This window comes from Ochotona princeps, chromosome 12, assembly GCF_030435755.1.
Source record: "Ochotona princeps isolate mOchPri1 chromosome 12, mOchPri1.hap1, whole genome shotgun sequence".
NCBI lineage: Eukaryota > Metazoa > Chordata > Mammalia > Lagomorpha > Ochotonidae > Ochotona > Ochotona princeps.
The window spans coordinates 28,302,453-28,330,340 of NC_080843.1; the positions used below are offsets into that span (position 1 = coordinate 28,302,453).

The following is a 27,888-nucleotide window of genomic DNA, read 5'->3' on the forward strand; positions in this document are numbered from 1 at the left end:
TACCATTCCCAACCCCAGAGGTGATTGCTACGCAACAGGCAAACGTGGGTGGTGCCCGACGTTATTTCCTATTCTAGTAAGATGCACTGATGCTTACTAGTAAGCCCCAAAGGCTCTTCCACGCTGATCAGCGTGCCCTGTCCTTCTCCTCTTTAAACATACAGAATGTAACAGGGTAGAACCTTCTGATTATAGCCCTTTCAGTGGGATATCTAAGCCATCTAAGCCAGACGTAAGCATAATTTTGTATGGGATGACAACTGGGCAGATGGTAAATACTGTGTCAACTGCTTGCAAAATCACTCAATGAAACTTATTTTAAGTGTAGGACTAGTGGTATTTGTATACACAGGGCATGGCACATTTTTTAGTTTAAGTTTCTTTGTTTAAACAGATATATAATCCCACTCCTTCTGTATATGTATAAGCAACCATGCACACATACATACACAGATATTAATACCAAGAAAAACAATACATATTATGTTTTTCTGAAAAATTATCAGCACAGTATGAACGTCTTTTTAATATACATTGTTACTACACAAAGTTACTATAGATACTTTATTCTAATCATGTGCCTTAGAGTGTCAAATCCTTTAAGTCTAGCAATGTGAAGTTTTTTTTCTTTTTTTTATTGTTATGTAATTTAATATTCACACAAATAAAGACAAGGAAGTAAAAGGCACAGAAATAAAAATATACTAAATTAGTATACTAAAAAAGATACTAAATTAGTTTTAATTGTAGATTTCATTTGTTTCCCCTGATTTTTTTTTTTTTTATTCATTAATTACATTATGTGACACAGTTTCATAGGTACTGGGATTCTCCCCACCCCTCCCCAAACCCTCCCACCATGGTGGATTCCTCCACCTTGTTGCATAACCACAGTTCAAGTTCAGTTGAGATTCCCTCATTGCAAGCATATACCAAACATAGAGTCCAGCATCTTATTGTCCAGTCAAGTTCAATGGTTTCTTAGGTATACCCTCTCTGGTTTGAAGACAGAGCCAGCAGAGTATCATCCCGATCAATTAAAAGCTCCAACATACCATCAGTAAAAATTTACATCGGGAACGGCCCATTTTCTAAACCAGCTTTCTCAAAATAAGTTAGTTGTAATAGAAATCTTTGAGTGTATGCAATAGAAAATAGGGCCTTTATGAAGACTGTGTATGTTAAGACTGTAAAGATTATGCCTAGGACCTGATGAGATAGCCTAGTGGCTAAAGTCCTTGCCTTGCATGCACTGGGATCCAATATGGGTGCTAGTTTGTATCCCAGTTGCTCCACTTTCCTTTCAGCTTCCTGCTTGTAGCATGGGAAAGCAATTGAAGACAGACCAAAATCTTGGGACCCTGTACCTGCGTGGGAAATCCAGAAGGAGCTCCTGGCTCCTAGCTTTGGATTGTTTCTGTAGTGGCCATTGTGGCCACTTGGGGAGTGAAACAGTGGATGGAAGATGTTTCCCTTTGTATCTCCTTCTCTCTGTGTATCTGCCTTTCCAATAAAAATAAATCAATCTTTAAAAAATATTGTGCCTATTGTGTCATTAATTGTTGAATTTACTGGGAGTTTTAGAAATGATTTCTGAACAACTAGAAACAGGAAGAACAAGTATGAGGGCTTAAGGCAGCAAAGCAGGAACAATTTTTTTTCTTCCCTTTTAAAGATTTATCTTATTTATTTGAAAGGCAGAGTTACAGGGGCGGGATGGGGTAAAGACAGACAGATCTTCCATGTGCTGGTTCATTCCCCATAAGGCTGAAACACCTGGGGTTGGAGGTCAGGAAGCGGGAGTTTCATCCAGGTCTACCATGTGGTTTTAGGGGCCCAAGGAGTTGGGCCATCCTCCGTGGCTCTCTCAGGTACATTAGTAGGGATCTGGTCTGTAAATGAAGCATCCAGGAACCAAACCAGCACCCATGTGGGATGCTGCCATCACAGATGGTGGCTTAACCTGCTACTGTATAATGCTGGTCCCAGAAGACCAATTGGTGGTATTAATGTGACAGGCTTTGTAATTCAGCCTGGATTTTCAACTGCTTAACAAATTACTCATCAGCACTCTAAAAATGATTTCTTGAGAATTACTGAGAGAGTAGATGTGCACACACACACACACACACACACCAAATTCAATTATTTGTCTTTTTTTTTTTTTTAATGCCAGATCTACTTCTGAAACAAGTTTACAGAGACTGGCTAACAAGTAACAAAGGACAGTGACCCCTGAGTCATAGAAAGCAAACAAGGCAAGCCCAGTGATGACCCATTTACTATGTAGCGAGAGTTGTGATGCAGGAAAAGAAATAAGGCAGAGGCTGCCAAATTCCCTGAGATAAGGAGGAAGGAGAAACAGAGGTGCCATAGCTTGTCTGGCAGAGTACTGACATCAAGGGAGCTGCGGAGGGAAAAATGCTGAAAATCTATACACAGCCCCCTTGAATGATTCACCTGGGACTGAACAGTGCTTGCATGGAAAGAAACTACCAGAGTCTGGAGACGGAACTACCGACAAGATTAGCAAGAACAGTTTCTGATGTTGATGGAAGCCAGGGAAGCACCTACTGGGCTCAGTCAGGGGAGAACACTTCACCACACACAGGCCAGGGCATCTCAGAGTCACAAGGGTTTATTCACAGCACTGAGGGAAAACTAATCTGAAACTCTCTCTTTTTTCAAAAGACCTGAAAGCACTAAGCTGTCTTCAAAAAACTTAAACCATCTTCCAAAACAAAATCAGCACAAACTTCTATCTACCATCATGGTAAAATTCACAATGTCTGACATTCAGTAAAAAATTCCCATGTTTGCAAATGTAAAGCAATATGAAAACAGGTTATATAGCGCAAAAGAAAAGAAATCATGGACCTAACAGTGAAGAGAAATTTTTCAAAACAAAATGTAGAGAAAAACCTGAAAAAAATGAATAGAATCTCTACTATATTCTGTTTTAGGCCACCTTCAAGCAGTATAGTATGTGTCTAATTTGAGTCCCCCAAAAAAGAAGATGGAACAAAAAAAAAAACTTTTGATGAAACAAAAATTGTCTCAATTTAATAAACTTAAAACTACAATCTTTAACAAAACCCAAGCACCGAAAGCATACAGAAAACTACAGCAAGTCAGAAAATAAAATAGCTTAAACATAGTGACAAATCTTAAAAGCAGCTAACCAAGTAAGACGCAGATGAGAAGATGTGATGAGGATGACAACAGTATCTTGCAGGAACAATGAAACTACAGGACAGCAGAACAGTACCTTTCATGCATTAACAGAGAAAGAGAGAAGGAGAAAGAGAGGAGAGAATCTTCAATTTCTTTCCCCAGGAAGAAAGAAAGGTGAACCTAGCAATTCTTACACACTTACAAGAAGTGAAGATAGGTATATCAGTTACATGTTCCAGCAGCACGATGATTAATAATCAAACAGTGGAAAAACCCAAATGTTCATAAAAGAAATGAATGAACAAATTACAGTAAACATATACACGGAATGTCATTCAGCCACAGAAAAGAATAAAGTGCTGCACACGTGCCACGAGATGGACATAATTTGAAAGCAGAAAGCTCAATGAAAGATACCAGACATAATTCCATTTATATGAATGTCTAGAACAGGTAAGCTACAGGATAAACAGAAGAAAAAAATATACAATAACCTGCTAAGCTCTTTAAAAGATTTATTTATTTATTTGAAAGAGCTAAAGATAGGCGGACACACACACACACAAATACAGAGGTATCTTCTATCCCCCTGGTTCACTCCCCAGAAGGCTACCAATGGTCAGGACTAGGCCAAGATTAAGCCTGAAGCCAAGAGCTTCATCTGGATCTCATATGTGGTGTGCAGGGGCCAAAGTACTTGGGCCATCTGCCACTGCTTTTTCCATGCCTTCAGCAGGGAGACAAACTGGAAGTGGTAGAGCTGGGCACCCATATGGGAGGATGCTGTAACATTCTCTGGCTCTTTGCACTACACTGGCCCTCAAGCCCATTAATTTTTAATTGCTTTATGATTATCTGTGCTCTCAAGCTTGCATATGTATGTTGATATCTTTATGGCGTAAACATTATATAGTAGTGTGCTAGCTGAAGTTAGTCATGGTGGGAATATTTATACCGAAGAAACAGGCAAAGGCTACAAATCACTCTTCCTTATGCACTTACTGGAAAGTCGGCTGTTAACCTTTATCAGCACTCCACTATGTTTACTCTGATTATTAACTATGGACCTTGCAGTAATATGAAATATTTTTGGTTTTTTGAAACTATAGCATATTCTTCTAGTTGCAGTATTAAAAAGAGATTGTGGGCCTGGCGCAGTGTCTCAGTGGCTAAACCCTGTCTTGCAAGCACTCGGATCCCATATGGGCACAGCTTCATGTCTTGGCTGTGCTACTTCCCATCCAGCTTCCTGCTTGTGGCCTGGGAAAGAAGCAAAGACTCGCCCGAAGCCTTGGGATTCTGCATCCACATGGGAGACCTGGAGGAATCTCCTGGCTCCTGGCTTTGGATTGACTCATCTCCAGCCACTGTGCCCACTTGCGGAGTGAACCGGCGCATAAAGATCTTTCTGTTTCTCCTCTCTGTGAATCTCCCTTTCCAATAAAAATAAATTCTTAAAAAGAAAAAAAAAGAAACTGTAAGATGAATATAAACAAATTCTTCAGGAAACATACACAGGAAGAATACTTATTATATAGTAAGAGCATTTAAAAACACCTTTATTACAAGATAAACAGCTTTTGTAAATTTTAAAGTATCAAGTGAGAAAATCTGTCATGTCAGAGTGTAGGAAGCAGGGCCCAGGGCTGTGGTGCAGCCAGTGCAGCCACAGTCTGCAGCAACCCTGCTTCTTGCTGATGCAGCTTGGAAAGCAGTGAGAGACCGCCAAGTGGTTGGTCTCCTGCATGCATGCGGGAGGCCCACACAGCGTTCCAGGTTCCTGCTTTCAGCCTGGCCCAGCCTGGGCTGTTGTAGTCATTTGGAGTGTGAAACAAAGGATGCAAGTAGAAGATCTCTTTGTGTGTTTCTTTTGAACTTTGCTTTTCAAATAAATAAATCTTAATATACATAGGGCTGGCAATGTGGTGTTGCAAGTTAAACTGCTGCCTGAGACGACATCCCATATGGGTTTCCTTTTGAGTCTTGGCTGCCTCAGCTACGATCTAGCTCCCTGCTAATGGCCTTGCTCAGCTGTGGCCATTGTTAACAGCTGGAGAGTGAAACAACAGACTGAAGATATCCCTCTCTTTCTCCTTCTCTGTGTAATTCTGACTTTCAAAATAAAGCACAGGAATAAACAAAAATAAAGCACAGGCAATAAGAGGAACACTTGTGCAGTGATACCTTTAACTCTTGTTTTACAATTTGGATTTAAAAAGTACAGAAACATATAATTAAGAGGAAATTAAAAAAATAAATGGGGCCTGGTGGCGTGGCCTAGCGGCTAAAGTCCTCGCCTTGAACGCACCAGGATCCCATGTGGGCGCCGGTTCTAATCCCGGCAGCTCCTCTTCCCATCCAACTCCCTGCTTGTGGCCTGGGAAAGCAGTGGAGGACGGCCCAATGCATTGGGACACTGCACCCATGTGGGAGACCTGGAGGAGGTTTCTGGTTCCCGGCTTCGGATCAGCACAGCACTGGCCGTTGCACTCACTTGGGGAGTGGATCATTGGATGGAAGATCTTCCTCTCTGTCTCTCCTCCTCTCTGTATATCTGGCTTTCCAATAAAGAATAAAATAAATGTTTAAAAAAAAATAAATGGATTAAAAATGTTGTGTGAGGGAACAGGCACTTGTCCTGGTCTTTGAGAAGCCTGCATCCAATACTGGAATATCTGGGTTCAAATTCTAGCTCTGGCTCCTGAATCCTAATTGCTGCCAGTGTGGATGCCAGCACGGTTCCCTGCCATCTGTATGGGAAGACCCCGCTTGTGTTCATGGGCCCCCATTCTGGCAAAGTCCGGCCTGGTCAGCACAGACATTTAAGGATGGAATTAGCACATGGGGACTCTTTCTGTCTGTGTGGGTCTCTCTGTCCCTCAAACAAACGTTTTGTTTTTTGAATCTGTAAACAATGTGGACATATTCCTTTTTTTTTAAGATTTATTTATTTTTATTGGAAAGAGAGATTTACAGAGAGGAGGAGAGCTAGAAAGATCTTCCATATGCTGGTTCATTTCCGAAGTGGCCACAAAGACTGGAGCAGAGCTGATCCGACCCAAAGCCAGGAGCTTCTTCTGGGTCTCCCTTGTGGATGCAGTGTCCCAAGGCTTTGGGCCACCCTCTACTGTTTTCCCAGGCCACAAGCAGGCTGGGAAGTTCAACAGCCGGAAAATTAACCAGTGTCCATATGGGATCCCAGTGTTTGCAATGAAAGGATTTAGCCACTGAGTCCTTCCACTGGGTGCAATGTGGACATATTCTTTAAATGATCTAACATATGGTAAAAGGAAATAAATTTCAACCCAATTTTCTCAGTGTATAACAAGTTAAATGGTTTAACAGCTTAGTGATTTTTTTTTATCATATACAGACAAAAGAAATACTATTTTTAACATGAGGTATTTCTGAAAAAACTTAAAATGTTACCAAAATTTGCCAAACTTGTTTTGCCAGTTGATATTCTCAGAAATCAAAGCTTTTTCTGTCTGGTCTGCATTTATACTAAGTCTGGACATTTAATTCCCTTTTTGTTCTTAGTTTTGCCATGCTCTGTTAGTTGTTTTGTAAGTCCTTAACATTCAATCCATTCCATAAATTGTGAAATCATTTTGTGCCAGCAAACAGATTTAAGAATTGCTCAGAAAATAAAAGTTTTACAAAGAATTGAAGCGAACATTGTGACTCTTTATACGTGTTTCTTTTGTTTAAGTCACTTACCTCTTGTGAAAGCTGTATTACTTGGTCCTTTTGATGTTCTAGGTCTTTTAAAATCAACGAGTTCTGTTTTTCCAGCTGAAGTACTCTTCTTGCCAAGTGGACACTAGGCCAATGAAATGAGAAAATTAAGGCTTACAAAAGTGGAATGCTATCTAAAGTATTTAAAATGTGTTTGTGTGCTTGAAAATAGACTGTTTCCTAATAATACTTACATATTAACAGAAAAAAATACAAAGTCAAATAATAGCCAGTGGAAGACAAATAACACAACTAAGAATTCTGAAAGCAGCATAAAATCTCTGTAACGCTGACAGTAATATGCTATAGTCACTGCTACAGTAATGGTTTTTAGTCCTTGCTACAACCTATGACAGCTGCTTGACAAGACTAAAAAACAAAAAGTGTATATTTTCTTCATTTTAGTAAAAATTTCTCAGTTTCAAAGTAATAAATTAGTTAATACAACCAAAGTTTGCAGTTTGAGAAGCATTACCTTTCATCTTAGAAAACAATGCATACTTCCTGTAACTGGTGAGCATAAGAACTAGGGCTGGGGGCGGCTCAGGCTGGACAAGGCAGTGGACACCTGTCAGCATACGTGAGGTTGGGTCTGGGGGTGAGTCGGGCTGGATAAGGCAGTGGGTACCGACAGGCATATGTGAGGGTTGGGTCTGGGGATGGGTTGGGCTGAGCTAAGCTGTTGCACCCATAAGCACGCATGAGAGCCAGATGGGCTACAGGTCGGCCGGGCAAGGCCAAAGCACAGGTTGGCATGCACAAAAATTGTGACTGAGGCAGGCCTGGTGGGTGTTCTTGGGGGTCGCTCCAACTAGGCTGTGGCACCTGCTGGTATGCGTGAGGACTGAGTCTGTGGTGGGCTGGCTGGGCTGGGCAGCAGTACCTGTCAGTTTGAGATATGGGGCTAAGTACTTGCGCCATCAAGTCTCCCCAGGATGTAAATTAGTAGAAAAACTGATTAGAAGTGAAAAGAGGGACTTGATCCACTCACTCCAATACGGGATGCAGGCATCCTAAGCAACAACTTACCTGCCTGCAGGGCCAATTCCCACACCCAACCCAATTTTTAAGAAATTTGTGAAACTGCTTCAGCTAAAAAATCATTCCTTCTAATCATTTGGAGAAAAACTACTTTTCAAAGAACAGCTAATAAAACTGAAAAGACATATCAGTCCAAGAATCTCTGTGTTTCCACTAATTTATACTTTTCACATGTATCTCACACTCAACTTACATGTTAAAATCTACTAATCCACTAATTTGATCTGAAAATTACAGAATACACAGAATCCAGAAAGATAATATGCATTGCAATAAAAAAAGATCTTTGTTTTAAATAAAATTACAGAACAGATAAAATCCCATTTTTTTTCTTTTTTTGGCACTTCCTAACATCAGATAAAGGAATGTAGACAGACTTCTGGAAAAATTGCTATATGTTTTCTTACATATCTATTTTTAAGAACTGGTTATTCCAAGGGAAAAAGATTAGTTCTGACAAAAATCTACACAACGGCTTGTTGAGAACCAAAATTTTATTCCTTCAACTGTTGCAAGTTTATGCCTTAATAATCAATTACAGGGGACGGCACTGTGGGGCAGCAGTGAGGCCACTTGCGCACCCCACGTTGGTGCCAGCTGAGTCGTGGCTGCAGAATTTTCTATCCAGCCTCCGTTAGTATGTCTGGGAAAGCACAGATGTCAGTCCCAGCACGTGGGCCCAGCTCCTGGCTCCTGTCTGTAACCCAGGCCTGGCGGTTGTGGCCATTTGGGAAGTGAATTAGAATGGAAGGTTTTTCCCTATATTGTCCTCTCTCTCCCTAGAGCACTGCCTTTCAAATAAAATCAAATAAATCTTTAAAGAAATCAACTGCAGTTAGATGGAAAAGATACATACTCTTTTTCTGTGACAATCACTTAAGTAAAAATAAAAAGCTTTACTCACATACAACTTTACTGATAAGCAGCATATACTATAATGTTAACCTAGTTGTTTTTAGTTAAAAAAATTTTTTTTATTCATTAATTACATTGTATTATGTGTCACAGTTTCATAGGTACTGGGATTCTCCCCTCCCCTCCCTAAACCCTCCCACCATGGTGGATTCCTCCACCTTGTTGCATAACCACAGTTCAAGTTCAGTTGAGATTCCCTCATTGCAAGCATATACCAAACATAGAGTCCAGCATCTTATTGTCCAGTCAAGTTCAACGGCTTCTTAGGTATACCCTCTCTGGTTTGAAGACAGAGCCAGCAGAGTATCATCCCGATCAATTAAAAGCTCCAACATACCATCAGTAAAAATTTACATCATTATGGAATTAATTGACATAGTAATAAGTAGCCAATATGTTAAAAATAAATGCGAGTTCTTAACCACCTTCTGTGACCACCTCATTGACATTTCAATTTTAGTTTATACACAAATGTTAACCTATTTAAAGTATTTTAGTCAATATTTATTTATTTTTATTGGAAAGTCAGATATACAGAGAGGAGAGAGAGCGAGCAAGATATTCCGTGAAATGGTTCCCTCCCAAGTGACCACAATGGCCAGTGCTACACCGATCCGAAGTCAGGAGCCAGGAACCTCCTCCGGGTCTCCTATGCGGGTGCAGGGTCCCAAGGCTTTGGGCCGTCCTCCACTGCTTTCCCAGGCCACAAGCAGGGAGCTGGATGGGAAGCGGGGCTGCAGAGATTAGAACTGGCACCCATGTGGGATCCCAGCAAGTTCAAGGCAAGGACTCTAGCCACTAGGCCACTGTGCTGAGCCTGTCAATGGTTTTTAGTACTGAGTTGTGCAACTATCATTATAATTTTAGAAGTTTTTTCCTTCAAAAAGAGAACCTTGTCCCTGTGCAATCACTGCCTGTCCTCCTCTCCTCTTGACCATCTCCTATTCCATCCTACCACCAAGCCTCAGGGGAACCACTAATCTACCTCTTTCTGCCCAGAGTTTGAAGGTATTTATAGCTTGTAGAAATCCTGCAGTTTTTCATTCCCCAATGTACATATACTAAGTCCTCTCTAAACTGAATGTAAAATAACAAGGTCTTTACAAATAAAGTAAACCCTGCTACGGTTTAGTATTAGTTTGAATGTCCCACAAAGCCCGTAAGTTAAAGGTTTGGTCTTAAGGATAGAAACAATCTAATTATGGTGTTTAGTGCCGAGGTTTTGGGGATGTGCCCTTGGCAGGTAGTTCCTGTGAGAAGGCTGGTTAGAAAGGCCGAGGGCCTAGCCCCTCTGTTTCCTGGGTTGCCTTGGTGATTCTTGTATGGGCTTTGCCTTCGCCAGCCTCTAGCCGTCCCAAAGAGCTAAGCCAGCAGGCACTCCGTATCTTGAGCAGTGAGCCTTCAGAGCTGCAAGCTTTGAAATAACCTCCTCCTTCTCTAAGCAGCCTATGTCAGGTATTCAGTTATGGTGATAGAAAGTTGACTAACACAAGGGCTAATGTTAATTGTGTGCTATGTTCACATTTTACAACCTGTGAGCTCACTGCCTATTTACAAACCTCAGCATCTTACACCAGTGGCTCTATTTTTTTTTTTATTAAACTAATTTAAAAACCTTAAAGTTACCTCCATCTTTTCCTTCTCACCCTTTATGTACATTGGATGTAAGGTTTTTCATTTGTCTTCTACAGTACTCAGCATTAGTGTCTTTTGTACACAGATACTTGTCAGTAATTCTGTATTGAAGGATTAGATCATATTTGTTTAATACTTAGCAAAAAACAATGAAGAAACTAAATGGAACTATACAGAGAAATAGGTGCCAAAGAAGACAAATTAATCTAAGGAAATAATAACAAAAAGCAAAAGTCATCCATTACTAACATTCTGAATAGGATAATTACTTGCAGATAACGAACAATATCAAATTACTTGTTTTCTTTGAGCACTTTTTATTCTTTTTTGGGGGTGGTTTGAGAATTACACAATGCTGTAATGCAGATAGGGCGACACTACTTCCCAGTAAAAAAAATATCACGTGACAGAAAACACTGATGCAAGAGAGTCTTCCTGTGGTAGGCTGAAGCCCTTCCGCCAGGACCACCTCTTCCCACCAGGAATTCTTGTTAGTTTGCGGGGCGTTGAATCTTCTGATTTAGAAAGTCAATTCTAAATAGAAACAAGATACTGTATGATATTTTCTAGATATTCATAAATAGGCCCCACCATGCTGTGATTACTAGCTTGTACACTTCTATTGAGAAAATACACTTTACTGAGAAAAACAGGAATTGACACTAATAGGAAGATCTGAGACTTAGGAACACTGATGTCGTTTATGAAGCACACGGTTATAACACGGAAGAACATGGTCAGGTTGGTCTTTAACATACAAAAATATCACTTTGAAGTCAGTCATAGGAAGAACATATTTCTCCACAGATATATCAGAGTTTTAAAGTTCCCAGGGTGCAGTAAAAGACCTGTTTAGCCCATTAACCTAGTTTTTAAAAAATTGTGAAAATCTTCTATTAAGAGAATATATTGAGATTTATTAAGATTATAGTAATGTTACTAAGAAAATAAAGGATTATATTAAGATTTAATAACAAGAAATGGAAAATATGTTTAAGAAAAAGAATACAGCAAACAAGATTTTTTTGAATTGCTTAATGTTGAAAAACAATTCTCAACATTAAAATACTTACAAAATAAAAATAAAATTTTTTCTTGATCATAAATATTAGTGACAACAGCAAAGCAGACTGAACTGGAATAAACATACTCAGGGTTGGTGCAGTGGTGTGTAGGGTAACCACTTTTGGCACTAGCATCCAATATGGATGTTGTTCTGTTGCAGCAACTCTGCTTCAAATCCAGTTCCCTAGATGGCCTGGGAAAGCAGCAGAGGAAGGCCCAAACGTTTGGGCCCCTGCACCCATTTGGATACTTGGAAGAAGCTGTTGGCTCCCAGCTTTGGACCAGCCCAGCTCTGGCTGCTGCAGTCATTTGGGAAGGGAACCAGTGGATGGAAGATCTCTCTCTTCGCCCAGTCACTCCTCTCTCCCTCCCTCCCTCTCTGTCTCCTGTAACTTTGATTTTAAAGTAAAATAATTTTTTAAAAGAAAACATACTAAAATGTTTAAAAAATGCTCATGAATATTTGTTTGTTTTCCTTTTCTTTTTTTGGTTATATCTTTATTTTGAATTTTTGAATTTTGTGGTGTAATTTTGTATAGACCGGGATTCCCCACAAATTCCCACCCCCAACAGATTTTCCCCATGTCTCATGAATATTTTTTAAATGAACATTTACTAAAACCTTTTTAATAGGTACAGGCACTACGGAAACAAAGTTTCTTTGTTTTTTTTTAAACAAAATGTATTTACTTAAAAGGCAGAAAGTCAGGAAGGGAAAGAGAAAGAGGGAGAAAGGGAGAGAGACAGAGAGAGAGAGGGAGAGAAAGATCTTTTATCTACTGGCTCATTCCATAAATGCCTATGATAGCCTGGAGCTGAACCGGGACAAAGTCTGCAATTCCACTGGGTATTTGACATGGACGCATGGGCCCAGTGATTTGGGCCCTCCTGTGCTGCATTCCCAGATGCATTAGAGGGGAGGTGGATTAGAAGTGGGATGCCAGTGTTGTAGGAGATGGCTTAACCCATTGCACCAAAACTCTGTCTCCAATGGAAATAAAAATTTCTAACTGAAGTATCTAATAGTCTACTAAGAAAGACAGGCAGACTAAAACATCAATGCTTGGGAGGGCATTTTGGTGCAATGGGTTAAGAGATGCCCAAATCCTTTATGGGAGCACCTGGTTATTTTGCTTCCAATCAAGCTCCATGTTAATGCATGATGGTTCAAGCCCACAAGTCCCTGCTATCCACATGGGAGTCTAGGTGGGAATCTAAGTACTTGGTTTAGGCCTGGCCTAGCTCTAGCTGTTGTGGGCATCTACGGAGTGAACCAGTAGGTGGAAGATATCACTCTCTGTGTGTCTCTCCCTGTATCACTTTCAAATAAGTTAATCTTTAAAAATATCAATGTGGCATCCTAAATCCTAAGCAAGGGCTCAGTAAAGAATGAAAAACAATAATGGTTAATCTGGCAAGAAGCAAAGAAATAGAATCTAGTTATAAGTGAAAGCATATGTTAAGTATACTCTGACTTCAATCTTTCTTTAAATGTTTAAGTGCCAGTTCACTGTTTAGATGCCAACAACTAACTGTATGTTAATATAGAAGTTCTGACAACCTGAGAACATGGTTTCTAACTTTGTATTTATTTGGACAAAATTTACTTACAGTAAAATCAATCAAGAAGTATTTATTAAGTGCCTGATGTATTCAGTTCTGATGTAGATTCTACAGCCCCATTGTCCTAGGGAACATTCTAGGTAGTATGGTATGCGTACATAAAATATGGTATACGGTGAGGGCTGGATACAGGACAGGGCATCTGACCAAAGACTTTGGATGACATACTGAGTTTGGATTAGGTCTTGCAATAGGTTAGGCATGATCAGATCTGCACTTGAGAAAATATACTCTATCAATAGTGTGGAAGATGGCTTGTAGAGGAAAGAGGCCTGCAGCTATCAGAAGGCTATGGTTAGAAACTAGAAAGTTTTCAAAAGGAGTTATGTGAAAAATAACCTGTTGAAATGCAGCAACTTTGCATTTATTTTATTTTAAAGAGTTATTTACTTATTTGAAAGCCAGAGTGATAGCAATTGAGATACACTGAGAGAGAAAATCCATCATCTGCTGGTTCACTCCCTAAATGGTCCCAACAGCTGGGGCTGGGCCAGCCTGAAGCCTGGAATCAGGAACTTTATGCAGGTCTTCCACGTGGGTAGCAAAGGCCCAAGAATTTTGGTCATCTTCTGCTGCTTTTGCAGGTAAGGAACTGGAGTGGAAGTGGAGAAGCTGGGACTCAAACACTCCAATTTGGGATGTCAGCTTCATAAGTGGTGGCTTAACCCACTGTGCCATAATGTTGGCCTATATTTTCATTTATTTTAAAGTTTTATATATATATATGTTCAAAAACTACTTGGGGAGGGGGGAGAGAGAGAGAGATGAATGAGAACATTCTGATTTGTTTGCTGTCTCCAAATGCCCATGTCAAAGCCAGGAGCCAGAATGCAATCCAAGTTTGACAAAAGGGAGACATGAAAGCGATCTCTAGAGTCACCCCTGCTGCTCCCCAGGATGTGAACTGGCAGCAAAATGGAGCAATGAGCTGGAACCAGGAATAGAATCCAGAGACTCAGATGTGGGATAAAGGTGTCTTAACTGTTAAGACTAAATGCCCAGAACCTGGGGCCAGTGTTGTGGTGTCCCCCACACTGCAGCTAGTTCTAACACCAGCTGTTCCACTTCCGATCCACCTCGTTGCTGATGTACCTGGGAGAGTAGCAGAGGATGCTCCCTGCGTAGGATGGTGCTTGGTGTCCTGTGCTTGGGCCCCTGCCACTCACGTGGGAGGGCTGGAGGAAGCTCCTGGCTTTGGCCTGGCACACCTTTGGCCATTGTGGCCATTTGGGGAATGAACCAGTGGATGAAAGATCTCTCGCTCTTTGTAACTTAGCCTTTCAAACAAACAAAATATTGAATATTTTATTTCTTTATTTATAAAGACTTATTTATTTTTATTGGAAAGGCAGAGCCACAGAAAGAAGGAGAGACAGGGAGAAAGATCTATTCGCTACTTCACTCCTCAAGTGGTCACAATGACCAGAGCTGTGCAGATCTGAAGCCAGGAGCCAGGAGCTTCTTCTGGATCTCCAAAGAAATGCAGAGGCCCAAGCATTTGTACCATCCTCTATTGCTTTCTAAGAAGCATTAGCAGGGAGCTGGATCGGAAGCTGAGCAGCCAGGACCCAAACTGTAGCCCGTATAGGATACTGGCATTACAGATGACAACTTGACCCACTATGCCATAGCACTGGCCATCATTCCTAATTATTTAATCAATTGATAATACCTAAACCTCTTTTTTTACTCACATAAAATCTACCTACATTTAATTCTACTCTACATCTATATTATTTAAAACTATCAAGAGCCTCTATAATCTCACTGCACCAGTCTTATTTTCCATTAATGTGTCTACTATACATAATGTCACTGCAGTTTGTACATTTTTTCCACTGTTGTCCAGTGTGTAGATCAATTATCCTGCTGCTTATGAACTCAACTTTCTTTGAATGTTTCCTTCAAGTTTCACCTTGTTCATTTCTTACCATGTGGTTTTCACTGTTCTCTATTCCTCTGACAAATACAATCACAGACCATTAAATTACATAATTTTGTGTATCTTACGGTATTCTTTCTAGCGTTACAATCCTTTCTTGATTAGTATATGCAACTCCTATAACAATGGTGCTGATATCCTCTGTAGCATCTACAACACATCTACAGCCAATGAACACATCAGGCACTTAATAAATACTTCTTGATTGATTTTACTGTAAGTAAAATTTGTCCAAATAAATACAAAGTTAGAAACCATGTTCTCAGGTTGTCAGAACTTCTGTATTAACATACAGTTGGTTTTTGGTATCTAAACAGTGAACTGGCACTTAAACATTTAAAGAAAGATTGAAGTCAATAAGATAACAAGGCAAAAGTCAGACACCAAGTCACTTCTATAACATTTTGGACTCTGAAGTCTTTAAACGTTGCACATTGCTTTTGGTGAGTGATTTGCTATTATAGGAGGATCCTATTCAGAAATCTGCACTATTAACAAGCAGGAAGAAAGAACAGTTATCTAAAACTAAAGCAACACAAATAAAGAATTTCTCAGCTGGAGGTAAGCTTATATCTCTAATATAATGCACAAACACAAATTTCTTTCAGGTTCTTTATAAAAAGTAACTATAACTAATCTGGGAAAATGACTTTTACTAGATTGTTTTTGGTACAGAGGTACTGAACTTTACAAGGAAGCAATGCTTTAGTAAGTCCCTATATGTTGGGACAGTAAAGTAGTTACAACACATAATACTCCCTTGTAATTTTATTAACTGCCATGTGATTTTTATTTATACAAACATTAGATTTGACATCATGCAAAAACACCACAAATTTATAATTTACAAAAAATTAATTAAAGAGAGAGCTCTCTCATCTACTGGTTCACTCCTCAAATGTCTACAATGGTTGAGGCTGGGAAGGGCTGAAGTCATGAGCTGGGAACTTAATCCAGCCCTCACAGGTAGTGGCAAGGGCAAAACCCCGCGAGCCAGTATCATGTGCTGCCTCTCAGGGCTCAGATTAGCAGGAACCAGCACAAGCGGAGCTGGTACTTGAACTCTGGCACCCCAATATCGAATACAAGTATTCCAAACTGGCATCTTAACTGGTAGACCAAATACCTGCCTCCACAAACATGGGATTATATCTAAACAGTAAACCAAAATTTTTCCTGTTACTTGGTAAAATTATCCTCCAAGGGTAATCTTTTAGCCTCCCTGGTACTTCTTGAGCTTTGAAGGTTTCTTTTTTTTTATTTTTAAAAATATTTATTTAAATGTCAAAGAGAGAGAGGGGGAGAGGGAAAAAAATAAAGAGAGAGTTCATGCATTTACTGGTTTACCCACCAAATGGCTGCAACAGCCAGGGCTGGACCAGGCTAAAGCCACAACAAAAATTACAACTCACATCTATGAGAATAAAGGAGGGAAAACCAATTTTCATTCTGCACTGAAATTTACTACTTTCCTCTGCTTATCATAAAGCCTTACACTGTGAAAGTTTCAACTTACAGGTCTTTATATACAATTAGAAACTAACGCAAAAAATGCACAGCATGTAGTAAATCCTACAATTTAAAAGATCTGCAGACTTTCAGAAACCTCCATATTCGGATCAGTCAAAACAGAGAAAAACACTAAGACCATGTTATTGCCTGGGTGTCACCCATTTAGTGAGGCAGGTTAAAAAGCTCAACCAAAACACATAACCAGAAAATCTTGTTTGCTATTTTCAAAACAGTCACAACTGAAACAAAAACATTACTTCAGATTTTCAAGTTCAGTCAAGTCAAGAAGAGCCCATTTTAATCTACTTTAATTGTATAAGCCCTTTTAACTTTCCACAATTGTGTCCTGTAAGAGTGTTTAATGCAGTATTTAGTTACCTTTCATACCTCTATGAAATTTCAAAATGTTGAGTAATTTTATTTTATAATTACAATGTGTTCAACAGGTATTTTGAGAGTTATTTTCAAACTAAAACAAAAATCTGATTATGATACCACTTTAACCAGAATTGGCATTACAATATATTAAAAAATGTAGTATCAAAGAAACAGAATTTAAAAACTAGTTTCATGTCCAGAGGGTGTTCCTAGTAATTATTTCAGAGGCTTCATTAAAAGTCTAAAACAAAATCAGCTTAAAGGGAAACTCAAATGCTGTCTAGTGAAAGGTTCTGGAACCTGGCTTTTCCTGTAAAATTAATTATGCCATTTACTTTAAGAACATATTAGTTGGTGTGACAAATTAACATTTGTTGAATGTCTACTTTATACTATGCACCGTGCAGAGGACATCACATCCATTTTTTCTTTCTTTTTTTTCCATTTTCTTTTTCAAACCTTAATTTCATAGCATTCCTTGGGTAGTAACGGCAACCAATGAAATTTTTTAGTGGCTATTAAATTTAACAGCAATATAGACTTTTAAACCAGAAGTCCAAGAAACTGAAATTTTGGATAATCATTAAAATGATCTTTTTGAGAAATATATGATGCTAAGACAATGCTTAATACAGAATGTGAAAATGAAAAATTAAACTACTAATCTGCACATAAGAAACTCTGAGTATGTAACACACACACATACATATTTCTGAATAGTTATTTTAGGTGGTAAGATTACTAGTAGTTTCCTTAATTTTATGAAACATATTTTTACTTAGAAATTTCCTTCCAATTAAATATTACTCCAAAATATATAATTCCATTTGTCAAATATATGAAATTTTAAAACCCAACGAAGAGATGGGCATATTTTTTGTGATAGTTGAGAAAAAAGTACCTTTGACGTTTTTGAAGTATTTTTGTTAAAGACTGATATATATCGCAAACTTTTAGTATGGAAATATTTCATTTACTACTCCGAGTCATTTTCTAATTCACCTTAAGTTTCTATTGCTTTAATTTCAAATTTGAACGTTTAATTGTATATTCTTTGAAAGGCTGCTTTCCTTCCATCTTAAAAAGAACATTTATCCTTTTTATTCATATCTACTAAGAAATATGGATCTTGTACACTTCAGGAAGACATCCCACCCTAATTGGTCTTTGATACCACTGGTCAAGTTTATGAATACAGTAGGCACTCAATAAAAGCTCTTGAATGAATGGGTTTAGGAATGCATAAATGTCCCTTTTGGATATCTAGTCTCACTTTCTCTTCCCTCAGTTTAGATGACCTGAGAAGCACTTCCTCAAAATAACTCTCTGGCTCACCATGAGAAGAATGCCTGGCACCAGCTGGCAGGGCATATTAATAGCATACCCATTAGGCACTTGTTCAAGGCACATAGATAGCTTGGTGATAGAATCTTTAGAAATATTTGAACAGTTAAGATTATTCAGAATATGAATCAGATGTGGTTCCTTAAATCTTCACAGTAAATATTAAAGAAATCAATCTGTGCTTTCAGAAACTTTAAAAATAGTATGATGTAACAACAATAATTGCTTCCAATTTCAAAGAAACTCAGCATTTGGGGCTAACAAAAGACAATTTGCACAATGAAATTCATTTTTTCTTTAAAAAAGTTCACTAGATGGATTCAGATGTTAAAGTAGAGAAGAGAGTGAACTTTCCCCATTTACTTTTGATTTTCATGTTATCAATCATTTAGCACAGAAAAAGAATTCTCGTAGCCATTAAACCATCTTTCTCCCTATGCAAATTACACTCAAAAAATAGAGATAGGTTGACAATGATAAAATCTTCCAGGTCACCGACAGTGATCTTTGGAAAGAATGGTAAGAGTCCGGACTACAACTGATTGTTCAAATATGACATAATTTAGAAATACTTGAACCTTTACTAGGCAGATCTAATCAGTCCAGCTACAAATGGATATTTCCCATTCTTCTGTCCTTGATCCAAATTTGGCAGATAATTCCGTTAATCAGTAACAGGCTTAAGTTCTGAACACTGTTTTGTTACTTTCGGTAAGATATTCTATGTCCTACATCATTTTAGATAGCCATAAGGAAATTTTTTTTAAAAGATTTTATTATTATTATTGGAAAGCCGGATATACAGAGAGGAGGAGAGACAGAGAGGAAGATCTTCCATCCGATGTTTTCACTCCCCAAGTGAGCCGCAACGGGTTGGTGCGCGCCTATCCGATGCCGGGAACCAGGAACCTCTTCCAGGTCTTCCACACGGGTGCAGGGTCCCAAAGGCTTGGGCCATCCTCAACTGCTTTCCCAGGCCACAAGCAGGGAGCTGGATGGTAAGTGGAGCTGCTGGGATTAGAACCGGCGCCCATATAGGATCCTGGCGCGTTGAGGGCGAGGACTTTAGCCACTAGGCCACGCCGCCGGGCCCGCCATAAGGAAATTTTAATCTCAGAGATATCACTTCAAAGTTTTTACAAAAGTATGAGTTAAGAGATTTTTCTGTTGCCTAGGGTTGAGTGTCTCTAAACATTTATATTATCAATTCACATAAAAAAATGAACAAACAAGGAAGCAGATTTTTCAATTTTTTATTTTTATTTGTAAAATTGTTTAAACAGCTGAGAGAGATGCATGTCCATGTGGGCCTCTGATTAGGGTGGGAAGGGTCAGGTATGGGGCCCTTCCAGGTATGGGGGATGGTCATTTGATGATACCTTAGGAACCCTGAGATGGGAAACAGTGTTCTGAGGGTGTTACTTGAGTAGTTCTGATAATCGTGAGAAATTGTTGGTTTCATTGGTCCAGGGCTCAGAGAATCTTTCCAAGGACTGTTGGCTGATCAAGTTCACCTGAGTGTGTATTCACAAACCCAGTAACATGTTGCAAAGCTTGTCCTGGAGAACTGTCCAACCTGTTCTGCTTTCCATCGTTTGACAAGGCAGTTGATGTCCTTTGCTGGCCTAGATGAGCTAGATGTCCTGTCTCCTCTGTTTATCAGAGCATGGTGTCCACTGCACAGGCAACAGCAACTGAGGAGGCCCAGTCCCGACACATTCATTCCAAGGTCAGACTACACTTCCTGTGATTTTTCTTTGTGGCTGGGATCTCAGTCCAGTGGTCTAGTGGTGGAGCCCACCAAGAAACCTTGCCTGGGGTGATCTCAAGACTTAACTGTTGTGTGCACTAGCTAGTGCTGGGTGAGGTTTAGTCTGTCACTTGTACCAGGTTGTGTACATATTGGTGGAGTACCAGGGTGTGTACATATTGGTGGATAGAGCTGCCCAGTACAGCCTGTCACAGCCCCATGTCATGTGAACTGTTGGGTGCTGCTGTCCAGTTCAGCCAGCCGACCATGGTACCTGGTTCTCCTGTATAGCAGTAGACATCACAGCCTACTCGGGGTGACACCTAATAACTTCCCAACCAGGCCCCAGTTTCCACACATGCCAACCTCTGTTGCATCCTAGCACAGCCCAGTCTGTACCCCATCTGTCTCTTATGTATACTCCTGGGTTCTGCAGCTTAGCACAGACCAATCCAACCTCAGACTCGCCCTGACAGGTGCCTCTGCCTTGTCCAACCTGGTCCATCACCAGCCCAGGTTCTCATGTTCACCAGGGGTAGGTAAAGCTTAACAGGGGAGTGTCCACAGTTTCCCTGACAGGCATTCTCCCCGCCACTGGTCTTTTACCTGCCAGGGGGTATTGCGGTCCAGCCCAGCACGACTTGCATCCAGTCCTGAAACTTGCCTGCAGGTGCTGCAGCCTAGCTTGGCTGAACTGCATGCATTTTGGTGCTCATACATGCCAGCAGATGTCACAGCCAAGCCCAGGTTGGCCCGTTCCCAGTTCCAGCTCTCACTCTCACCAGTGGAAGAAGTGGGCCAGTAACGGAGTCCCTGAAGTTCTCCTGCTAGTCTGCTCCAAGCACCAAGTCTTGTGCATGCCAGCTGGTGCTGTGGCCTAGTCTGAAATGTCTTGATCCCAGTCTTGGCATTAGCTAGCAGGTGCTATTGCCTGGCTTAGCCCAATCCACTTTCAGTCCTAACTCTCACTGGTGGGTACAGAAGACTAGCCCAACTTGGCCCAGGCCCAGGCACCATGTGAACTCACAGGTGCTGCAGCCTGGCTTACACTCTGTCCTTGCTCTAACTTGTGCCAGTGCGTACTGCTCACTGACCCTGCCAAGCCTGCTATCAGACCTGGCTCCCAAGTATCTCAAAGGGTGTTGCAACTCAGCCTTATCTGGCCTGCTCCCAGCCCCAGCTCTCATGCTTCATGCTTACCAGTGGAAGCTATGGCCTAGCAGGAAAGTTCCCTAAGTTCCCCTGTTAGGCCCACTCCCAACAAAGGATCTCACATGGGCTGGTGAGTGCTGCTGTCCAGACTGTCACGGGTGGTCCCCAATCTTGACACTCATCAGTGGGTATTATGGCCTAGTCTAACTGGCTTACACCCATTTTAGTTCTCACTGATGGGTGCTATAGCCTAGCCCAGGCTGGCAAGGAGGAAGCTTTAAATCCTTAATCTTCATATACTTAGTGAAGAAATAATTTTACTAATTATCTCTCAGTGAGCTAGGTTGAGAGAACTGAGAAAAAAAGAGACTAAGATATGGTCTATAATCCTGCAGAACCTTGCACTAGGTTGGGAAAATCACTTGGGAAACCACAGCTAATGAATTAACAGATATATTCTGCTGTGTGACATGAATAAACAGATATTCACAGGCAAAGAGTTAGACCTACCCTCATATCAAGTAGAGAAGTTAAAAAGGCTGGAGAAATGGGACTTAACTACAGAGGGCTTTGGAAGTCAGGTGGAGACATTCCCATCTGATGCAATAGCAGACGGGGACAGAGTGTGATTTATTTTCATAGTACAATGAATTAGGAAAATTAGGAAACTATCAGATAGGTCAACTAAAAAACTGACCAATACAGGTAAATTTCCTGTTATGGTAATTTAAAGAAGTATCCCCAAAGATCACTACTAAATCTAATTATATGAAAGTTCTGATATATATATCTTTTTTAAAAATCATTATAGTCACTTAAATATATATGAAATGTATGATTATTACTTGCTGTTTAATTAGTGAGGCATTTCATCTTTATGCAATCCAAGAATAAAGTAACTTCATTACCAACTCAGCATATTATCAAAAATCACAATGTAATTACATTTAGTCTGAGTAGATAATTAAAATAAATACACATTGATTTTACCTTTGTTTTAGTCGTCTTCTGGCTGTTGTGGGAACATTAGCACCATAGCCGTAGGAAAACAGAACCCTTTCAGCCTCATCTTCATTTTCAACTGGAAAACATTAGAAAGTTTATGATGTGGGCCCGGCGCTGTGGCCTAGTGGCTAAAGTCCTCGCCCTGAACATGCTTGCATCCCATATGGTGTCGGTTCTAATCCCGGCAGCTCCACTTCCCACCCAGCTCCCTCCTTGTGGCCTGGGAAAGCAGTGGAGGACGGCCCAAAGCCTTGGGACTCTGCACCTTCATGGGAGACCTGGAAGAAGTTCCGGGCTCCTGGCTTCGGATCGGCATAGCAGTTGTTGCGGTCACTTGGGGAGTGAAACATCAGATGGAAGATCTTCCTCTCTGTCTCTCCTCCTCTCTGTATATCTGACTTTCCAATAAAAATAAATGAATCTTACAAAAAGAAAAAGAAAATTTATGATGCAAAATGTAAAAGATGATGCATGCTATAGCCAGGACTGTTATCAGCTATCAGACAAATCCAGATTCAAGATGACTTCTTCAACTCAATCCAGCAAAACTGGAGATGGTATTTACATAAATGTCTGATTCTCATTTTTACTAAATAGTTAAAAAAATCAGAGGGGAGAGAGTAAATATTGTTAATGTCTCAAAAATCCATCAGTTAGATACTAATGGACGCACTAACACATAAGGTTAACTATTATACAAGTGATTTACTTACAGACACAATATACTGTACAGTGCTGTAAATGGTATCAGAATGTTCTGAACACGTTTTAGGAGCAAATCATATAAAAACTATAGGAAGGAATAAGGTAATCCACAAAATAGGTTACACATTTGGTAAGTATCTAAGAAGTGAAGAGAACTAGAGAAAACCTGCTGGACACTGTTTTCTGGAGCAGACAGTGGTAGAGACAGGTAGAGCAGACAAGATCAACAGAGGAAAAACCATCAAGCCAAGGTGATTCCAAAGCAGAACAGAGTTCTAACAAATACCTGACAAGGGTTACAAACAGGACGGGGATGGCTAGGCAAGTCCCTGAATTTGACAACCGGAAATACAGATGAACAGTCTTTTAAATCTATTTGGCATTTAGACAATACGTAGAATTTTAACAACCTTTAAACTAAACTGAAATATTCTAATAATACATCTACTTGGTTCAAAGAAAACAATTCTGACAAGAAAACAAGTGTTGACAGGATTCTGTAATTTCAGATGGCTATGTCTTAGTAAATGAAACCTAATGATTTTCATGTCTGCTGACATTAGCTGAATTGGATGGTTAACCTTTGAAAATTGTGTATGCTTTATTCTGAAAAATGTAATTTTGGTTAATCAAGAAGTATTCATTAAGAATAGGATATAATTTCTAGGGGGAGCTGATAATGAAAAACCTAATTACTGATCCTCCAGTACAAGTACATTTCATTCCAAAGAAAGTTAAAGCAACATAACAAAAATTAGTGTCTACATTTTCCTAAAGATTTTATGAAATGTTTACATATATAGAAATGCTGGAAGAACTGTACAATATACATTCTTATACCCAATGTTTGGCTTTAATTTAAACATTGCACTATACATGATTTCACACATCCATCCATCCTTTTATTCAGCATTTAATGTATTTCAAAGTAAGTTGCAGACCTCTGCAAATTTCACTCTCAGAACACAGCTCAGCAGTTAACTATAGCTCACTGTTCACCTTCAATTTTTTTCTCCTTCTTTTTTTAAATATTTATTTATTTTTATTCGAAAGGCAGAGTCACAGAGAGTGACAGAAACCGAGAGGGAGAAAGATCTTCAGTTTGCTGGTTCACTCATACAGGATGCCAATAATGCAGGTGAAGTCTTACCCTAATACACCATGGTGCTGGCTCCAATTATTTTCATAACAGAAAACTTAGGTATGGTGAAAAATAAAAATCTTAAATCTATCATTCAGCCAAGTTTTGAAGCTAATGAAAGTTCTGAAAGGTAAACACACATGTAACATAGGATATACAGAAAGCACTGAACATTCTGGAAAGTTCCCTCCCAACTCTTTGCCTAGTTAACTATGGTGACAGCCATATTTAGAGATAAGTACTGTTCTAGTTTTTTTTTACCAAACATTGTTTGTCTATTCTAAAACTTGAAAGAAATTTAATTATACTGCATGGACCTTTTCAGGAAAGGCTTTAAGATCAAGCAAAACATTTGCAGATTCACCCATATTATGGAGTAAATCAGCTGTTTCTACTGAGAAGTCTTATTCTCCTCTATGAATGCACGAAGGTTTGTTTGATCCTGTAATAAACACCAGAACTGTTACTAGATTTTTGCCATTTTGAACAAAGCAACTATGAACAGCTCAGCAGTTCATCAATTACAGCTCATCATCCACCTTAACACACCTGACACACTAGTGCCAGCCCCTGTACAAAACCTTGTTGTATACATGCTTTCATCTACCCTGGGTAAATATTAGGAATGGAATTGTTGGATCACTGAATCCTTTGGTTATTTCATAAGAATTTTTCAGTTGCTTCATATTCTCATCAGCATTTGTAACAGGCAATTTGAACTTTTTTTCAAAGATTCATTTTATTTTTATTAGAAAGTTATACAGGGAAAGGGAAGAGACAGAGAGACAAAGAGAGAGAGAGAACGCAAAGAGAAGAGAAAGAAAGACAATTTTTCATCCGTTGATTCACTCCCAGGATGGCTGCAACTGTCAGGGCTGAATTGAGATGAAGTAAGGAGCCAAGAGCTTCATCCAGGTCTCCCAGGTACCTGTGTGGCAGGGGTCGAAGTACTTGGAACACTTTCTACTACTTTTTCAGGCTATTAGCAGTGAGCTGGATGAGAAGTAGATCATCTGGGACTTGGAATAGTGTACATATATACTTTGAGGATGCCAATGTTAAAGGTGGCAGTTTAACTTGCTATGTCACAATGGTGATTGTCACAGGGCTTTTAATTGGCATTTGCTTCATGACTAACAATGCTGAATACTTCTATTCTGCTTATTGGCCAGGCATAAATCTTTTTTGCAAAATGTTTGGCTTTAGGTTAGTGAACATTCAGTACACAGGCTCAGGAAATCATCTCTGGCTCTACTATGGCAAAAGCACACAGTCCTCTAAATTAAAGAAATCTACAGCACACTCATTTTGAAGCTGATAATTTTGTATGGTTCACGAATGATCTTACAAATATCCAAATGATCCTTGGCAGAAAAAGGCCTCCCACACCTGAACTTTTGACTGGTGTTTTTTAAATTGGGCAATTTTCTTTTTTCATTGGGCTATAGTGTGCCATAAGTAAACGCAAATTTATTATCTTATAGTTCTAGAGGTCAGAAGTCCAAACGCAGTCAGTCTCACTGGGCTAAAGTTCTGTCTCAAGGCTACCGTGGAGAGTCCATTTCCTCATCTCCTTGTTTCTTGAGACTGGTTGAACGCCTTAGTTTAACACCTTGCTCCATCTGCAAAGCCAACAGTATAGCACCTTCAAATTCTCCCTGACCTCCTACCATATCACATTTCCTTTGACTATATATTTCTTCAAAGTGAACACTTGCAGGGGCTGAAAAGGTCTGAGCTGATTCCTAGCCGCAAAGTTACTCAAGTATGACTTCTGTTAAAGTTTTCTTTTTTTTAGCTACTACATTTAGACATCATTGCAAACTAATATTGGTATACTGAAGTTCATTTTCATAAAGATGTCCAATTTTTGTTAATATTGAACAACTTTTTAAGAAACCTGATTGCATGTGTGTGTGTATTTTTTCCTTGTTAAAACAGTTTGTGTCCCAGAAGCTCCACTTCTGATCCAGCTTCCTGCCAATGTGCCTGGGAAAGTGGCAGAACATGACCTCGGCACGTAAATCTTGCCCCCATCCGCGAGACTGGGCTAAAACTCCTGGCTCTCCATTTGGCCTGGTCAGCCCTGGCCACTGAAGCTGTTTCCCTGGAAAGTAAACTGGTAGATGGAAGATTCTCTCTGGTTCTCCTGTCTCTGTTAACTCTGCCTCTCAAAAAACCAAACTAAAATAAAAAATCTGTGTCTACTAACTTTGCCTCTCAAACAAAGCAGTACATAATTTTTAACAAACCAAATCATGATTTAAAGAAGTGTCAATATTTGAGTTCCTTATACCAGATTATACTATACCAGTCAGACAGAGCAGCTTTATGGTAAGTCTTAAATCTGGGCAGTTTAGACCATACAACCTTCTTCTTTTCTCAAAACTGCTTTGGCTATTCAGGTCCATATAAATTGAATACAGAAAAGTCTGCTGGCATGGTTGAGACCACACTAAATTTACAGATTTTATGATTTATTTCTTGATTTTGAAGGAGTTTTAATTTTGTTTAACAGTGAGCACTTTGTGTTTCAAAATTATTTTGAATTATCAAATTGTCTTTCATATTTACTTTCCCAAGTGAACATTTCTAGGATATTTTCATGTAATGCTCTTACACTGTACTAGACATCAATATACAGTGGGTTTTGTAATCTGAAAGTATAACCATTATCTTCTTTTCTGATCTTTGTATTTTATTTTTTCCTTTTTTCTCCATTGATTAGTAGCTAGAATTTAACAGAGGTAATGAAATAGAAATCAGTGCCTTATTCTCTATTTTAATGGGAAAAACATTCAATAGTCAACCATAATTTTATTGGCTAGGTTTTTTTTTTCTGTAAACGGGCTTCACTGTATTTTGTTTATACAAAGGAATAAATGCAAAACTTTAGAATTCAGAAACTAAAGTACAGAATTTTCAAAATAATATGGCATTATAAGAATGCTAAGACATGAAAAGCAGAAAGGTATAACAAGTGTCTGATCACAAAAAGTCACCCTAAGGATTACGACTTCATGCAGTCTTAACAATGACAATATACAGGCATGAAAGCAGATAGAGATGACAGAATCAAACCTGCATTTTATAAAGATTACAATGACTTCAGAGAAGAAACAGGACAGATCTGGATTCTGTTGTAGTCACAGACACTGACTTTGGAAGTGGAAAATAAGACAATAGTAACGAAATTTTACTTAAATAGACCTATAAATATAATCATTACATAAATACCCCAAATCATTTAACCATCACTTAGACTCATATTCTATTGCAAGGCCCAAAGTGATGACTCAATGACTAAATACTTGTCTTGCATCCACTGGGATCCCATACAGGTACCGGTTCATGTACCAGCTGCTCTGCTTCCCATCCAGCTCCCTGTTTCTGGCCTGGGAAAGCTGTCGAGGACGGCCCAAAGCCTTGGAACCCTGTACGCACGTGGGAGACCCGGAAGAAGCTCCTGGCTCCTGACTTTGGATCAGCTCAGCTCCGGCTGATAAGGCTAGTAGGGGAGTGAACCAGTGGACGGAAGAACTTTCTTTCAGCTCTCCTCTCTATAAATCTGCCTTTCCAACAAAATTAAGTCTTTAAAAAAATTATATTGCAGCATAAGAATGTCACTGTTACTTCCAATTTTAAACACAAATAATGTAATATAGCAAAAAAATCAGTTAGTGGTGAAATTTTCATTGAAAGTACTGCCTGGAACTAGGACCAGGGCAGGAAGATAGCAGTACAAGAGGAGAAAAAGAAAGAACTATA

The 27,888-nt window shown here is 39.4% G+C and overlaps 1 protein-coding gene across 2 annotated transcripts in view; it reads right to left on the bottom strand.

Moving 5' to 3' along the window:
- PIBF1 (progesterone immunomodulatory binding factor 1) overlaps positions 1–27,888 on the bottom strand; it is a 202,887-nt gene that overhangs the window by 64,532 nt on the left and 110,467 nt on the right. For both annotated transcript variants that reach the window (XM_058670663.1, XM_058670664.1), the window contains exons 13-14: positions 22,260–22,350; positions 6,895–6,997 (exon numbers count right to left, since the gene is read on the bottom strand). In XM_058670663.1, the coding sequence (XP_058526646.1) occupies positions 6,895–6,997; positions 22,260–22,350 (194 nt within the window). The remainder of the gene's footprint in view (positions 1–6,894; positions 6,998–22,259; positions 22,351–27,888) is intronic.